The sequence below is a fragment of the Chenopodium album genome, chromosome 1, assembly GCF_948465745.1.
Source record: "Chenopodium album chromosome 1, dcCheAlbu1.1, whole genome shotgun sequence".
Taxonomy (NCBI): domain Eukaryota; kingdom Viridiplantae; phylum Streptophyta; class Magnoliopsida; order Caryophyllales; family Amaranthaceae; genus Chenopodium; species Chenopodium album.
Genome location: NC_137834.1, coordinates 12,559,067 through 12,576,848, shown reverse-complemented (window position 1 = coordinate 12,576,848; position 17,782 = coordinate 12,559,067). Strand labels below are relative to the sequence as shown.

General features: G+C 36.9%; 1 protein-coding gene and 1 non-coding gene across 2 annotated transcripts; one reads left to right on the top strand and one right to left on the bottom strand.

The window, feature by feature from the left end:
• Positions 1-4,813: 4,813 nt before the first annotated feature.
• LOC145565518 (small nucleolar RNA R71) lies at positions 4,814-4,920 on the bottom strand. The gene has a single exon (XR_014095046.1). It is a non-coding gene; the product is annotated as a small nucleolar RNA R71 (small nucleolar RNA).
• Positions 4,921-15,063: 10,143 nt separating this feature from the next.
• Positions 15,064-16,053, top strand: LOC145563949 (enoyl-CoA delta isomerase 2, peroxisomal-like). The gene has a single exon (XM_081624357.1). The coding sequence runs from the start codon at positions 15,154-15,156 to the stop codon at positions 15,889-15,891; it is 738 nt and encodes a 245-aa protein (XP_081480483.1). The 5' UTR covers positions 15,064-15,153; the 3' UTR covers positions 15,892-16,053.
• Positions 16,054-17,782: the final 1,729 nt, after the last annotated feature.

Genomic DNA, 17,782 nt, shown 5'->3' with positions numbered 1-17,782 from the left:
TTATAAACATTTGATATTAAAATCGTATAAATTGAGACGAATCTAACAAGATTTTACATGGCTATATTTTTACTTAAGTATAAACTGTCAAATCTAGTCAAAGTGAAGCATATAAATAGTGTAAAAGTCAAAATATTGCAACTATATACGAAGTATATAAATTAAAAAAAAGTATTTGTTAAATATATACTTCGTATCTAATAGCAATTAATGCACGCGATGCGTACATGATAATCTGCATTAAGAAATTCATATTTAATACTCCGTAAAAGGCGTAAATACGTTAGTTGGGTATGTACCTATGTGACTGGCCACATCATATGGCCACTTATTAAAAAACAAAGTAACCCCTGTAACATTGACCCGGTAACCTGATGTGTCTATTTTATATAGTATTTTACCCCCGTCCCTTGGTCATAATTAGTAGTGTTTTTGGCTCTTTAGAGCCACTTTTATTACTAATTGGTGTTTTCTAGTGTTTTCGTAGATTTGGTTGACTTTTGCAGGGATTTATACTTTTGGAGTATTTTCCCGAGATATTTAGGAGCAATCACGAACATTGGAGAAGCACGACCAGATTTTATAGCCCAGGGCCGGTTAGAGCCATCGAACCGGTGATTAAGGGCTCGGTATAGGTGATACCGGGGCATTTGGACCAAGTATTCAAGACCGGAAGAGGAAACCCAGATTGGCCCGAAGAATTGGAGCCCAATCGTAGTCCAAATAGTGGCCCAAGAGAGCCGCCCGGCCAAAGAGGCTGGCGCTCGGAGGCGCGCCCGACCGGGCGGGAGAAGCTAAGGCTGGCGCTCGGTGACGCGCCCGGCCGAGCACGAGATTAGTACTGACGAGTGAAAAGGCGCGCCCGATTGGGCGGTGCCTCGCCCGATCGGGCGCGTGTATTTATTAGGAGACGATTAGCGTCGTTTTAGTTTGTTTTAATTTAGGATTTGTACGGAGTATAAATACTCCTCAGTAATACGATTTTAGGGCTCTCTCTCTCTCTCTCTCTCTCTCTCTCTCTCTCTTTTCTTCTCTCCTTGTACTCTTTCTTTACTCTCTTAATTGTTTTCTTAAATTCTCTCCCTCTTAAACCTTTGTTCTTAATCCATTCTTAATTCCAGATTTGTTTGGTAACTATTTCTCTTCTCTGAATCTTAGTTGTTTATTTCTATTCCTTTAATTATGTCTTAATTTATTGCTTTTATTAGTTTAGTTTTTACCATGTGTGAGTAGTTTTATTTCTAGGGCTTATGGGGATCCTTAAATAATATGAAGGGGTAATTTATTGTTGTTAATTATCAATGCTAGATTAATTTCCTATTGATTGATTTAATGCTTTGTGACTAGATTAGGCCTGATCTTTTATGCATGAGTTTGACAATATTGATTCGAGATTCGACAGATGAGAATTGATGTTTAGGTCTAGTTTCAATAGGCAGATTAATTTATAAATGGTTAAGTCGAGATTCGAGAGATGAGATTTAATGCCGGTAGATTAATTATGTGATTGTAATACGTAGCGAAAACCCTTTACGATCTGGTTAATTGATGCATTGATGATTGACTATTATTGATTTTTGATATTGCATGATAATTTCTTATTGAATTGTTTTAACGCTTTACAATTATGGCTTGTAAAAGTATAGCAATATTGAATTGATGAATCGAGCAGATGTTAATTTGATATTAAAGGCTATTTTCAATAGGAACTTAGATCTAGTAAATTGCGAGAGCCTGTTAGATCTATGTTGATTAATAAATTGCGAGAGCCTGTTAATCATGTTATTTATGCAATGTCAATGATTGATTAATATGTTTTACCCTGGAGTATTATTTATTGGTGAACCTATGCCCTAGATCCTTTTATATATTGTTTTCTCCCTATTTTTAATCTTCGTAGTTTAGTTTATTATTCAAATATAAATATTGGTTACTTCATAATCTAGATTATATTAGTTAATTAGGAATAAAAAGACTTGTTTTCCTGTGGAGTTCGACCCTACTTCCCTATCTACTTTAGTTAGAGGACCTAGGTAATTACTTTTGATTAGGGGATACGAATTTACCCTGTCAAAATTTGGCGCCGTTGCCGGGGAGACGGTTTTATTTTTATTTCTGATTATTTTTGTAGTCTAGGTTATTTTCTTTTTGTCTCAGTGTAGACACCCATTTGTGTCTCCCCAAAAACCAAACCCAGTGATGAGTACCTTTCACGTCGAATCATAATCGAATGAAGCGAAAGTGTGGAAAGTTTAGTGTTGCGGATAGTTTTAATTTCTTTTCTCTTCTCTCTGTTTTTGAAAACTTATTTGAAGAAAACAGCCAACCCAGTTTGGTTGGTCCATGATATGGGTCCAATAATAGTGTAATTGGATGGGGCTTGCAAAGACCTTTCCAACGATATATTATAAGCCCAATTCCGATGAATATTGAGGAAGTTATGGCCAATTTACTAAACTGGGCCCGGTTTGAGCCTTATGTGCGCCCCAATGATCTAGAGGAGGGCCTAATATGATTTATCATTCCTGATGCAATTAGGAATGGTTTTAGTCCTCTAGATTCTTCTAGAAGGTTCTTTTCATTCCTAATTCAATTAGCATTGATAAATTGACTTTTCAGAGTTTTAATTAAAATCAAAGAACATTTTTTAGGAAAGATACGATTTTATCCTCCTGTACGGCAAAATTTATCTGATTTGAGAAAACGCGTCAAAAACAGGGTTAGCGCCAAACGCCAGGCATTGGCGCCTGACGCTAAGCCTGGCGCCTGGCTCCAGCTATTGGTGCCTGGCGCCAATCAGCTGGCGTTGGCGCCAGCTCTGTTTCACGTGCGCTAGGACTCTATTATGTTAATTTTATCTTTTTGGCTGATTTTCTCTATAAATAACGTATAAAAAACTCCGTTTTCATTCATCAACAATCAGTTTTAATTAATATTGACCTACAACCAGTTTTCATTCGCAATCATTAATTCTCTCATTCTCTTCTAATCATTCATCATCTCCATCTCTCTCTCTTTCTCTAAACTTGCTTTTACATACAAAATTCCGCATTCACAAGATCTAGAAACACCTAGCCATATTCGAAGTTGTCTTCGCCCTAGACGTGAAAGGTTTAATTTTTGAGGGTGTGGTCCCAAATCTCTATTTCAATTATTTAATTTAATTGTTTTGATTATTATTTTCCTTGAAGTTACTAACGTGTGTATTTTGTTATTAGAAAGAGGTACGAGGCATCAAAGTAAGTACTTTAATGGTTTTTATTGATGTTATGATGTAGAAATCATGTTTATATTGTTATTATGATATTCCTAGTATCATATCTAGGGTAATTTTAATATTAAATATGATTGTTACGATGCTTCCTATGTTCTTCCTAATATTCATGATTGCTAGTATCATGTTAGGGTTAAAGCTTTGGTTTTTATTGCTTAGTGACATGTTAGGATTTGTTATTAATCTTGTTAGTATCATGCCTAGGATCTTGCTATTATTATGCTTTAATATTAACATGAACACGATTATGATTATAATTGTTATAATTTATGAATATTATTATTATTATTATTATTATTATTATTATTATTATTATTATTATTATTATTATTATTATTATTATTATTATTATTATTATTATTATTATTTTGATGATTATTATTTTATTTATGACGATTATTATTATGATTATTATTTTTATGATTATTATTATCTTGATGATGATTATAGTTTTATTGTCATGATATTTATTATTATTATGTTGCTTGATGCTTATTTATTGTTATTGCTTGATCACACCTTTTATGCATGTTTAAAGGGAATTTGTATTTGTAATCACGCTTAATAAGATAATTAATAATCTTGTTTAGGGTTAATCCTATTAATTGCATGTTAGTCAAAAAGCGTACGTGAATACGATCTGAATAAAGTAAAGGCCTGTTATTAGGGCAGGTTCAATCTCTTTTAGGTTGGATTTATACCTTCATCCCCGAACCCTTATTTGGTTCAAGACCTTATGGAGTTGACGATCTCTTGGATCGTTAAGGGGTGTAACCTTCACCCTGTGAACGATTTACAAGTTCCTAAAACTTGTTGGCGACTCTTTTGCTCTATCTTCTTCCCTTTTGGACGCCACCGTACTTTAGTGTATGATCACAGTGGGGTTCAAGCAAGGGGTTAACGCTTGAATTTATTCCCTACACTTAGAAAACATTAGTTCTCTGAGACATATCTCATATTTGCTTCTAGTTTTTGTTTATGCCTAGGTGTTCCAGATCAGGGTACATCCCATTCGATCCTGAGATCGAACGTTCCTTCCACAGACAGAAAAATCTCTACAAGCAAATCCTGGCGGATTCTGGTGATAATAATAATAATCACCGAGACCCTCCAACTGGTTCTAGCGATTCAGAGGTATCATCAGATCCAGAATCAGAGATGACGGCTCCAAAGAAGCTTAGTGATTATTCACAACCAAAGCTTACAGATTTTCCACATCTCACCCCCACTCCGGCTCTTGATGGGGTTCAATTTGAAATTAAACCTCAATTTATAACGATGATAGAGAGGAAGCAATTTAGTGGAGCTAAGGGTGAAGACCCAAATCTTCACGTTGCCGACTATTGTCAATATTGTAATACCATCAGGCAAGCCGGGGTCACTCAAGACCAAATCAGGGAGATTCTCTTTCCTTTCTCTTTAACTGGAAAAGCTAAATTATGGTTTAATGGCTTAAATAGAACTGCACTTGGTATAACTGACTGGGAAACTCTTGTATTGAATTTTTATAACAAATATTATCCTGCAGAAAGAACAACCGTACTACGGAGTGCGATTCAGAACTTTGCCCAAGAAGCCGATGAATCTTTATATGAGGCTTGGGAGAGGTTCAAGGACGTACAAAGAGAATGCCCCCACCATAATTTAGCACAATGACAATTAATCCAAGCCTTTTATAACGGCATTGGAAATTCTTCTAGAATAATTTTAGATTCTGCAGCTAGTGGGAGATTTATGAATCTTAATGTTGATGATGCAGGTCGGGTTATTGAAGATATGGCGATACACAATTCCCAATATGGGAATCCTAGAGGATTTTCTAACAAGGGGAAACATAGTGTTGACTCTGTATCCTTTTTGCAAGCTCAACTGACCTCTATATGCCAAAAATTGGATAATCTTAGCACTGCCAATGTAGCTAATGTTTCTGCAATTAATAATAATTCAAATGAGGCTTTCTGTGAAAATTGTGGTATTTTAGGTCATTGGGAACAAGATTGCAGGAGTTCCGTGGAGCAAGTTAATGCCTTTCAAGCTTATAGGCAGAATAACCCATACTCCAACACCTACAATCCTGGGTATCGGAATCATCCGTACCTTTCCTACCGGAGTACTAATGTTCAAAATCCACCACCACAAGAACCACAGGCGCCACAGCCTGGCCAGAAGAACCAACCACAACAAACCTCCTCATTTTCCGACCCTTCTTTGGTGGAAATTAGAGCAATGTTGGTTAATATGCAAAAGCACATGGAGAGTAGAGATGCGACAATTGATCAAATTCTAGAACATAATAAAATTGTAGATAACCAAATTGCGCAAATTTCCGCTACTCTACAAGCTCGCCAACAGGGAGCCCTGCCGGCACAGCCGACCAGGCCTACGGATCAAGCCTATGCAATTACTCTAAGGAGTGGTTCAAACTATGAAGGGCCCCCTATGCCCAGAGTTGATGAACTTGTTTTATTAAATAATGCTAATCTTGATTCCGTTAAACCAAACAATGTAGTTAATAGCCCTGCAGGGATAAAGGATAATACTAACATATCTAATTCTACATTGCATGGTACGACTCCAGAGAAGGCGGCTACTCCAGACAAGAGCAATAATGCTCCAAAGCCAATTATCAAACTTCCATTCCCCAATCGCTACTTGAAGACAAATTTGGATAAGCAGTTTGGTAAGTTCCCGGAGATGGTAAAAGATTTGAAGGTAACAGTTCCCTTCACTGAATTAATCACACAAATTCCTTCGTATGCAAAATTTATGAAAGAAATACTGACAAGGAAAAGGTCTATTAGTGAGGTAGAGACAATAGCTTTCACTGCAGAGTGTAGTGCCGTACTTTAATATAAGTCTCCACCTAAATTAAAAGATCCGGGTAGTTTTTCTATCCCTTGTCATATAGGCAATCTAATGATTGATAATGCATTGTGTGATTTGGGTGCTAGCGTTAGCGTCATGCCATTATCTGTGTGTTCCAAGTTAAATATGGGTAAATTAAATATAACTCTACAAATGGCCGACCGTTCTTTCAAATACCCCTTAGGTGTTTTAGAGGATGTCCCCGTTAGAGTAGGTAAATTTTATATACCTGTTGATTTTGTTGTTCTTGATATGGCTGAGGATATGCAAACCTCAATTATTTTGGGTAGACCATTCCTTAACACTGCAGGAGCAATCATAGATGTGAGAAGTGGTAAGTTAACACTATCAGTAGGGGATTGTGGGGAATAATTTCAAGCTTTAATCCCACTAGCTTGAACCCCACTGTGATCATACACTAAAGTACGGTGGCGTCCAAAAGGGAAGAAGATAGAGCAAAAGAGTCGCCAACAAGTTTTAGGAACTTGTAAACCGTTCACGAGGTGAAGGTTACACCCCTTAACGATCCAAGAGATCGTCAACTCCATAAGCTCTAGAACCAAATAAGGGTTCGGGGATGAAGGTACAAATCCAACCTAAAAGAGATTGAACCTACCCTAATAATAGGCCTCTACTTTATTCTGATCGTATTCATGTGCGCTTTTTGATTAACATGCAATCAATAGGATTACCCTAAACTTGTTTAATCAATGTTGGTTGAATTTAATGCACAAATAAATCTATTATTGGAGATCACTTGAAATTATAATCAAATTAACCCTAACAAGATTATTAAATATCTTATTAAGCGTGATTACAAGTACCAAATTCCCTTTAAACATGCATAAAAGGCATGATCAAGCAATAACAATAAATATCAATTCAAGCAACATAATAAATAATCAATATCATGAATAATAATAACAATAATATCATCATAAATAAAATAATCATCATCAAAATAATAATAATAATCATAATAATATTCATAATCATCATAAATCACAACAATTATAATCATAATCATGTTCATGTTAATATTAAAGCATAATAATAGTAAGATCCTAGGCATGATACTAACAAGATTAATAACAAACCCTAGCATGTCACTAAGCAATAAAAATCAAATCTTTAACCCTAACATGATACTAACAATCATAAATATTAGGAAGAATATAGGAAGCATCGTAACAATCATATTTAATATATTTGATATTATAACTCTTTCCCTGAACATGATACTAGGAATATCATAATAGCAATATAAACATGATTTCTACATCATAATATCAATTAAAACCATTAAATTAAAGCACTTACTTTGATGCTTCGTACCTCTTTCTAATAACAAAATACACACGTTAGTAACTTCAAGGAAAATAAATAATCAAACAATTAAATTAAATAATTGAAAGAGAGATTTGGGACCAAACCCTCAGAAATTAAACCTTTCACGTCTAGGGCGAAGGAAACTTCGAATATGGCTAGGTGTTTCTAGATCTAATGAATGCGGAATTTTGTATTTGAAAACAAAGTTTAGAAAAAGAGAAAGAGAGAGAAATGAAATAATCAAGAAAACTTGATGAGAATTGGTGAATGATTAAGGGAGAATTAAAGAACTAATGATTGCGAATGAAAACTAATTGTAGGTGTCTATTCGTGAGAATTGGTGAATGAAAACGGAGTTTTTAATACGTTATTTATAGAGAAATCAGCCAAAAAGATTAAATATCAAAACAGAGCACTTGGCGCACGCAAAACGAGATTGGCGCACGCAAAACAGAGCTGGCGCCAGCACCAGCTTATTGGCGTCAGGCGCCAATGGCTAGCACCGGGCGCGAAATTAGTCGTATATGGACTAAATTGTCCGCCCGATTGGGCGACTCTCGCCCGACCGGGCGCGAGAAGAGGTGGAAATTCGAGCGATAGATTGCCCGATCGGGGGAAGGGCGCCCGACCGGGCGCGAGGGTTGGAGAAAATCGGACATTTAGATCGCCCGATCGGGCGAATGCCGCCCGACCGGGCGCGAGAGCACAACATAATTTACTCTTCAGATCGCCCGACCGGGCGAGCCCCGCCTGACCGAGCGCGACGCCCCGACTTCCCCTTCTTCTTCTTTCTTCATCCCTTTTTCTCATTTTTTCTTCTTTCTCCATTACTTTCTCTCTCTAAAACTCAAATTCTCTCTACCTTCTCTCTAAGATTTCTTCTTTATTCTAACCCAAATTCAAAACTTTTTGCATATTTGTAATCCCCTCTTCATCCTCTACATTTCCATATAAAAATTTTCAGATTTTATTCAAAAAAATTTCATACCCATTTTCTACCATGGCTTCAAAGAGGGTTAGGTCTATTTTCGGTAGGAGCTCCAGTTCGAGGGAGGATTACGACCCGAATTTGCAACTTCCGTATTGGCCGACGATCCGTATTGCTAGACGAGAGCAAAAGGAGCGGCTAGAACACTTAATCGGGCGTGAGGTAATTCCTTCTCGGTGGTTACACCGCCCTACTCTAGAATCATTTGGTTTGTATGATTTTGTAAAACGATTTTTAAATGACATTGGCATGAGAAAATTTGTTGATATGCACTATCCTACATTCCGAGAACTTACTTGTGAATTCTTGTCTTCTTTACAAGTTGTTAGTAGTAGAAATGGGCCGAATTTAATTTTTAGGTTGAACAATAGAAATATTAGTTTAACTTTTGTAGAATTTTGTAAATTATTTGAATTAAATTCTGAACTACCTCACCAATGGCATGCGGACTATAAAATGGGTGACATATATCATGCTTTGACTGGTTTGCCTACTCCCGACCCCCAACATGCTAGTACCAAACCTATTCACCACCCTGTCCCAAAAATCTAGCAAAGATTTGCGGGTTTGTGTTTTTTAGGTAGGAACGTGCCCCATAATGCCCAAACTAACGAACTAGCTGTCATAGGACACTATGTGTATGGGTTCGGGAAATTGAACATAGGTAGGTTTATTGTTCACCATTTGAGTAGGCATGCCACGGCCAGCAACACATCTCGCACCCCCATCCGTCTAAGAGGCCTTATCACTCGGATAGCAGTGAAAAAGGTCGGTTTTGTAGTGGATGGACCCCACCAACTGACCAACTGTGGACCAGATACCTATATGACTGCTAGGTATTTTGAGGAGTTGGGGTGGGTACGACCGGATAGCGAGCAGACACCTTTTTGGTGTATTAGGACTGGGAGCGAGCACCCTTTGCCCATCTTTCCTCTACCCAGTCCTGACTTGACCGCCTTTCCCCCAGGGCAACCATCTTACACATATGATACTTTAATTGCCAACGCTAGGGGGGAAGCACCACCACCACCAGTTCCACCACCCCAGCCTCAGCCCGAGGTGGCATTCTCTTCACCTCGCATGTCTCACTCCATCCCTCATGTTGACTCTGACCCAGTTTGGGACCTTCAGAGTATAGTTCATGCCTTAGGACGTATCGAGCATTCCCATACTGACCTTAGGAGGATGGTAGGCTCCATAGACCAGAGGTTAGGGTACCTAGAGAGGAACCAGGGTAGAGCCCTCTACCCTATGTACGATGATTATGCTCGTCGGGGCAACATTCCCGACGACGCTATTCACCCTGACTGGTTTCAGCCTCCACCCCAGGGATACGATAGGGATCCCACTGCCCATGGTATTTATACTGACTATTCTTCCTTCCATGGGTACGACCAGAACATTCCTTTCGGGGGACCGGCAGGGGGGAGTTTTTATGCTAATTATTTTGGTGGTAGCTCTTCTGGTGCAGGTGGTGCAGGTGGCAGTGGAGGTGCAGGTTTCAGTTCGATGGATGAGAATGATCAGGACTAGCTATGCTGGGCTAGTTCCCGAGCCAATGAGGACATTGTCTGATTCTAGCTTGGGGGAGATTTTGGATTTGGTATCTTTCTTCTTCTCTTTTCTTTTATTTTTGGTGTGTTTTCTTAGGTTATATTTGTTGCTTTCTAGGTTAGTTTTATTGCTTTCTTATACATGAAAAATACAAAAAAATTGAAAAATAAAAAAATCCAAAAATACGTTCTAATGAATTGTAAATCATGCTTCCCTGTGCCCCTTACTTGAGAAAATCGTTTTTATTCTTGGTATATGATGATAAGCATTGTGGATTAGTTTATCATGATTTGAAGTTTGATTGCCCTGAACCCTTAACATGCGTCAATTTTGTCCAACTACTTGTGAATATAGTGCTTGACTAGTTGATTCGGTTAGGAATGTGTGATAGTTCCATAGTTCCTGGTATGTCAATGAATTTGAGTATTGGTTTGCAACTATTAGTAATATTTATATGATTCATTATTATGCACATTGAGGAGGACGAAGGCATTTGTTCTTTTAGGTAGCCTCCAGATGATTGTAGATACATTTGTTCCCTTCTTGCTACCCATGTTGTTGCCTTGACTTTTTTGTTGTTTATTAGCCACATTACAAGCCTATTTTTCCCCATTGGTTACTAGTCCCAAGCTTGGCTTGGAGGAGCTATTAGTGAGTGAGGTGAGGGAGTTTGTAGTGTGCTTATTGTTTGCACAATTTGGGTGGGTTTTTGAGAAGTAGTTTTGTTTTTGATCATGTTTATTTTTTATGAGTTTGAGAATTATATTTTCTTGAAAAAAATAAAGCATGATGTTATAAAAAAAAAAAAGAGAAGTTCAAGAAAAAAAAAATGTGAAAAAATAAGTGAACTTCAAAAGAAAAGAAAAAAAATATTCAATGTTCAAATGTTCTAGTTGGAGGTTAAAAAAAAATTTGAGCTTCAATGGAAAATTCAAGTTTGGAAAATAAAGTTTGTTTATTCACTCTACTTCTTCATCATTATATCTTATGAGTGAAATTGTAAGTGTTGGGATTATTTATTATGATTGGAGTATATTGGGTTGATATTAGAGTTGGTTATGTAGGAGATGTTGATCATTATTTATTTTGATCATGGGCTTTATTAGTATTTGCTCCCTTAAGCATAGCTTTTCTCTCATTTGTTCCCAAATGATTCCTACCCTTTACCCTAGCCTTACATTACAAGCTTTAAAGACCTTCCGACTTTTGTGCATAGAATTGTATGAATGCGAAAGTGTTGTTTATCAATGCAAGTTATGATTTGACATATTTCGAGTCGACTAGTAGGTTGAGCGTTCATTGTTTTATACACACGAGAGTGTGAGTTGGGAGGGCATTGTTCACATAAAGGGTTTGGATGGAGAGCGATCGAGTACACCTTTTACTCGCCACAAAAATGAAAGTTGAGTGCGTGAGCACTAGTCTTGAATTCTATATGCTCTTGTGGTTTTCTCTGTTTGACAATTGTTAGGGAAGATTGGTAATTAGATGGATTTGATTGGTTGACTTTGAAGCATGTTTATTTGATTTACCCTGGATCGTTTGTGCTTGATCTTTACTTTTTAGGGTGAAGCATATTTATTGATTCATTGATGAGATCTTTGCTTAGGGACAAGCAAAGGTTTGGCTTGGGGGAGTTTGATGTGTCTATTTTATATAGTATTTTACCCCCGTCCCTTGGTCATAATTAGTAGTGTTTTTGGCTCTTTAGAGCCACTTTTATTACTAATTGGTGTTTTCTAGTGTTTTCGTAGATTTGGTTGACTTTTGCAGGGATTTATACTTTTGGAGTATTTTCCCGAGATATTTTGGAGCAATCACGAACATCAGAGAAGCACGACCAGATTTTATAGCCCAGGACTGGTTAGAGCCTTCGAACCGGTGATTAAGGGCTCGGTAAAGGTGATACCGGGGCATTTGGACCGAGTATTCAAGACCGGAAGAGGAAACCCAGATTGGCCCGAAGAATTGGAGCCCAATCGTAGTCCAAATAGTGGCCCAAGAGAGCCGCCCGGCCAAAGAGGCTGGTGCCCGGAGGCGCGCCCGGCCGGGCGGGAGAAGCTAAGGCTGGCGCCCGGTGACGCGCCCGGCCGGGCGCGAGATTAGTACTGACGAGCAAAAAGGCGCGCCCGATTGGGCGGTGCCTCGCCCGATCGGGCGCGTGTATTTATTAGGAGACGATTAGCGTCGTTTTAGTTTGTTTTAATTTAGGATTTGTACGGAGTATAAATACTCCTCCGTAATACGATTTTAGGGCTCTCTCTCTCTCTTCTTCTCTCCTTGTAATCTTTCTTTACTCTCTTAATTGTTTCCTTAGATTCTCTCCCTCTTAAACCTTTGTTCTTAATCCATTCTTAATTCCAGATTTGTTTGGTAACTATTTCTCTTCTCTGAATCTTAGTTGTTTATTTCTATTCCTTTAATTATGTCTTACTTTATTGCTTTTATTAGTTTAGTTTTTACCATGTGTGAGTAGTTTTATTTCTAGGGCTTATGCGGATCCTTAAATAATATGAAGGGGTAATTTATTGTTGTTAATTATCAATGCTAGATTAATTTCCTATTGATTGATTTAATGCTCTGTGACTAGATTATGCCTGATCTTTTATGCATGAGTTTGACAATATTGATTCGAGATTCGACATATGAGAATTGATGTTTAGGTCTAGTTTCAATAGGCAGATTAATTTATAAATGGTTAAGTCGAGATTCGAGAGATGAGATTTAATACCGGTAGATTAATTCTGTGATTGTAATACGTAGCGAAAGCCCTTTACGATCTGGTTAATTGATGCATTGATGATTGACTATTATTGATTTTTGATATAATTTCTTATTGAATTGTTTTAACGCTTTACGATTATGGCTTGTAAAAGTATAGCAATATTGAATTGATGAATCGAGCAGATGTTAATTTGATATTAAAGGCTATTTTCAATAGGAACTTAGATCTAGTAAATTGCGAGAGCCTGTTAGATCTATGTTGATTAATAAATTGCGAGAGCCTGTTAATCATGTTATTTATGCAATGTCAATGATTGATTATTATGTTTTACCCTGGAGTATTATTTATTGGTGAACCTATGCCCTAGATCCTTTTATATATTGTTTTCTCCCTATTCTTAATCTTCGTAGTTTAGTTTATTATTCAAATATAAATATTGGTTACTTCATAATCTAGATTATATTAGTTAATTAGGAATAAAAAGACTTGTTTCCCTGTGGAGTTCGACCCTACTTCCCTATCTACTTTAGTTAGAGGACCTAGGTAATTACTTTTGATTAGGGGATACGACTTTACCCTGTCATAACCCCTTGTAATACTGACCAAGTAACCCCTTCTATACTGACGAAGTAACCCAGGTAAAACTGAACGAGTAACCCCTATAACACTAACAAATTAACCCTCATAATGGATGGCCACACCGTGTGGCCAGCCACATATAAGACTTTGTGCTAATCTTATAGGCTTCTATCATAAATAATTAGTTGAAGTTTTTTTTTAAATGTTAAAAATATCGGAATTTTTACCATATAGCACCGAGTTTTAACTTAATTTACCATATACTACCAAAAACTTTCTAATTTACCATGTACCACTAAATTCTTGTGCAATACCACAAAATACATTTTTTTATAACTCCCATTAGTCTGTCGTTTAGCTTACTTTATTAATTCACCATATACCCATGTTTATAAAGTTATTTCACCATATACCATTAAATTAAAAGATATTTCACCATATACTAAGAATTTACAATGGCTATTTTAATTATTGCATCTACTATTTTTTGCTGCTTTACTACTCTTTTCTTGAGCTCTTTCAACATACTCTCATCTCCATGACATTGTGTGTCTATGCTTCCTCTGCTTTGAAATTCATAACCCGGGAGGACATTTTGCTCGGTATTACCCTTACACTATCGAAATTTATCTCATATATCACACTTATAGTACAACTTTTATGGATATTTTGCCAAATCACAACTCCTTATTGCAAATTTCTTCTCACATGTACAAGTTTTGTTTGGCATATGCATATTCGTAAGATGACGATGATGATTTCGAGTGTGTTGACATCTTTACAAATGCTTCTAGAAGGGTGAAGTGTTGCTTCAATCCCTCAAGTATTATGTTTATATACATAAACTATCCATTATAACAGTCAATGACTATTTTTTTTTTTTTTTTAATAACCGTTGTAATTTCTGGGTATATAGTAAAATATCTTTTAATTTAATGGTATATGGTGAAATAACTTTATAAACATGGGTATATGGTGAATTAGTATAATACCCCAAACGACAAGCTAGTAGGCTGACAGCTTTGTGGTATTGCACAGGAACTCAATGGTATATGGTGAATTAGAAAGTTTTTGGTGGTATATGGTGAATTAAGTTAAAACTCAATGATATATGGTGAAAAAACCATAAAAAGATTGGTATATTAATTCAATAGTATGAAAATTGTTAGTCACATAGAAGTTAACAAATACTCCCATTGCTTTTAAATACTTGCTTTATTTTATTAATTTTTTTACACTATTTATTTATCCTACTTTGACTAATGTTTGTAATCCAAAAAAAATATATATATAGTCTTGTGAGTATTTGTTAAATTTTGTCTCAATGAATAGATTATTAATTTTCAATTGTTATAATTTTTACTTATTAATAACTAAACCCCATTTAGGCCATGCTCTTTAGAGCTACTCTGCTTTTCTTAAATTGTTTTTATTTATTTATATTTTTTTCTCCTATTAACAATACTTTATAAATTTATTTTTTTTTTGCATCCCACCCTATAAAAATCCTTAAATTTTAGAGTTACTATCAATACAAAAGGAAGGGTGTATGTCATAACTGACGTCCATAACCCAAGATTTATTATCTTTTCCTAATTAATTTATATCAACATGAATAATCCGTACATGAGATGAGAGTGACCTTATGTATTGACTCTAATTTATAATCCGTATCAATATTATTTAAAATATGCAACGGCGCAATTAATAGTCCAAAATTTTCTGAAAATTACTCCTAAACCGTAACACCAACTAATAAAACCAAAACGTCATAAGTATTCATTGTTTCATTAAAATAAAAATCCTCAATATCTTAGATTTCATCCTCAAAACGCGAAAATGTGCAGCGTCGAAAAACGAGGCAACATCTTCATCCTGACACTTAAAAGCGACGATAACAACGACGAACACCGCCTTAATCCGACCCTAATCGCCACCATCCGCTCCGCCATCGCCGACATCAAATCCCAATCAATTTCCGAACCTCAAACCCCTTTTGCCTTGATCACAACCGCAACCGGAAAATTCTTCTCAAATGGGTTCGACTTAAAATGGGCGCAATCGCAACCCGGAAAGTTCGTGAACCACTTACACCAGATGGTGGAATCTTTCAAACCTTTGGTGGCTGATTTGGTGTCTCTTCCGATGCCGACGATCGCGGCGATTAATGGGCATGCCGCGGCAGGTGGGTTCGCGCTTGCGCTAGCGCACGATTATGTGGTGATGAGGAAGGATAGAGGGGTGTTGTATATGAGTGAGGTTGATATTGGGATGACTTTTCCTGAGTATTTTAATGTGTTGTTTAGGGAGAAAGTTGGGTGGAAATGGAGGAGAGAGATTATGATGAGAGGGATGAAATTGAAGGGGGAAGATGGTGTGAAAATGGGGGTTGTTGATCAAGTTGTGGTTGGGATTAATGGGGATGAAGTTCTGGAAAAAGGGTTGAAATTAGGGGAAGATTTGTTGAAGAAGAAGTGGAATGGTGAGGTTTATTGTGAAATTAGGAAAGGGTTGTATCCTGATTTGTGTAATGAGTTGGGGTTGATTAGGAAGAATGTCATCGTTCCGAGGCTTTGAATCGATTTTCTGTTGTGTTCGTGTTTGGTTTCGTGTATGTTTTTGTGTTCGATTTGTTGTTGTGATCGATTTTATGTTGTTTTTGCGTTCAATTTGTTGTTGTTTAATTTGTAGTTTTTTGTTATGTTTTTATGAATTTTAGAACGTTTAATCTATTTAATATATCATTGTTTCAGTTTTTACTATTATTTGTAATGATTAGACTCTTTTTCTCTCTATTTTTTTATGTCAAATCATTGTAAATAATATGTAATGTAGGTAGTTTTTTTTTTTTTTTTTTTAATGGAATCATTGTTTTTCAGTTTAGCGAAAATCTATCTTTAGTTCTTTACACTATTTGTCGTCAACGCTAGCTAATTAATTTGCTTAATAGTCATTACTCATTAGTCAATACCTCTTATATTAAAAAAAGTTTTTTAAAGAAAAAAAAAAATTCTCCACTTTCTATCATTTTATATACTGTAGGCTGTCGATCAACTAGACCACTACAGAGTTTTTTAAAAAAATTACAACAAATACTCATGAAGTCATTATCCTGAAGACCTATTCATCAAGCGACAGAGCTTGGTAATTAACGCGTATCCAAGTTGAGAGTTGGCGAAGGCCCAATATTCATGGGCCCTAAAGTTAAACCGGAGGGGCTCGCAATAGTTTTTTTATTTTTTATTTATTTATTTTTTAAAATTTTTTAACGCAATAAGAAGAAAAAATATACATCCTCCGTTTTTTTTTTTATTATTGCATTATAAGAGTTGGGTATAAATATTTTGATAGTGGAAAAAAGTGTTGGTAAAATACCTGTCGATTCCAATAACAAAAAATAGAGAAGATGAAAGGGAAAATACTTGATTGAAGATCTCAAACTCACAGTCGCGCCGTGGAACAATAATCCACTGCCTTAGAAGCGAAATACGCCACCACCGGTACAGGTTTCCTGATGATGCACGCCCCCCAAGTTTAACGCAACTCTCCCCGTAATTCGTGCACCCGAATCCGAAGAGTGGAATTGCTCAAGAACTGTTCAGATCTCAAAGGGTAGGTTTTTGTTTATGTGTTTAGGGTTCAATAATTTTTAATTATAAATACAGGAAAGGCAATGCTCGTATTTATATGTATCTCGAAATTAGGAAACAAATAGACAAACCGACCTAAGGAAAAAGGCGGGCCCGATCGGGCAACCAACCGCCCGATCGGGCGTGAGATGAAGTTTTCCAGACCTGGTGTCGCGCGATCTAGAAAACCCACCTCGGGCGAGCAATTGGGCGAGAGCCACCCAATCGGGCTCGTCAAAACTCGACTCCGTCGCCCGGTCGGGCGAGAGCCACCCGATCGGGCGCGAGAGCCCTCCTATTTTCCTTAGCCAACTCTGCCCGTTCGGGCGAACCACCGCCCGATCGGGCGCGAGAATCCGTTTGCATTACCATTTCCAACAATCCCCCACTAATGCGAGCGGATCATCGACATGAAATCTGAACAGTAAATGAAAGTCTTAGTACTTAAATGCTAGTATCCAAAGGTTTGAACTAACACATTAGTGCACAAGGTTTTCAACACTTCCCTAGTGAGTATCCTAAGATTTGAACTCCTAGGAGCGAGGAAGGGACCTTGAATACACATACCTTGACTTTAGAGCTTAAGCAACTCCGCCAATCTTGGCCAACACCTTGGGCTCTCATGAGTACTTCAGGAAAACTACACCACAATTTTCCCTTGAAGGAGGCCACCCCTCGTACTCACGTAGGTGTTCCGTCTGTGTATAAAATACACATTCCCAGCACATCTAGGGTCTTTCCTTGCAGGCTTAAAATACATTCAAGCACCTTGCAAACCCAAGATTTTCTATGCAATGGAATAAGAACATTAAGAACGAAAAGTTCAACCCTATCAACTC

Bases quoted from the DNA above. Each gene is read 5' to 3' on its own strand.
- LOC145563949 (XM_081624357.1), top strand. From the start codon at position 15,154: ATGTGCAGCGTCGAAAAACGAGGCAACATCTTCATCCTGACACTTAAA.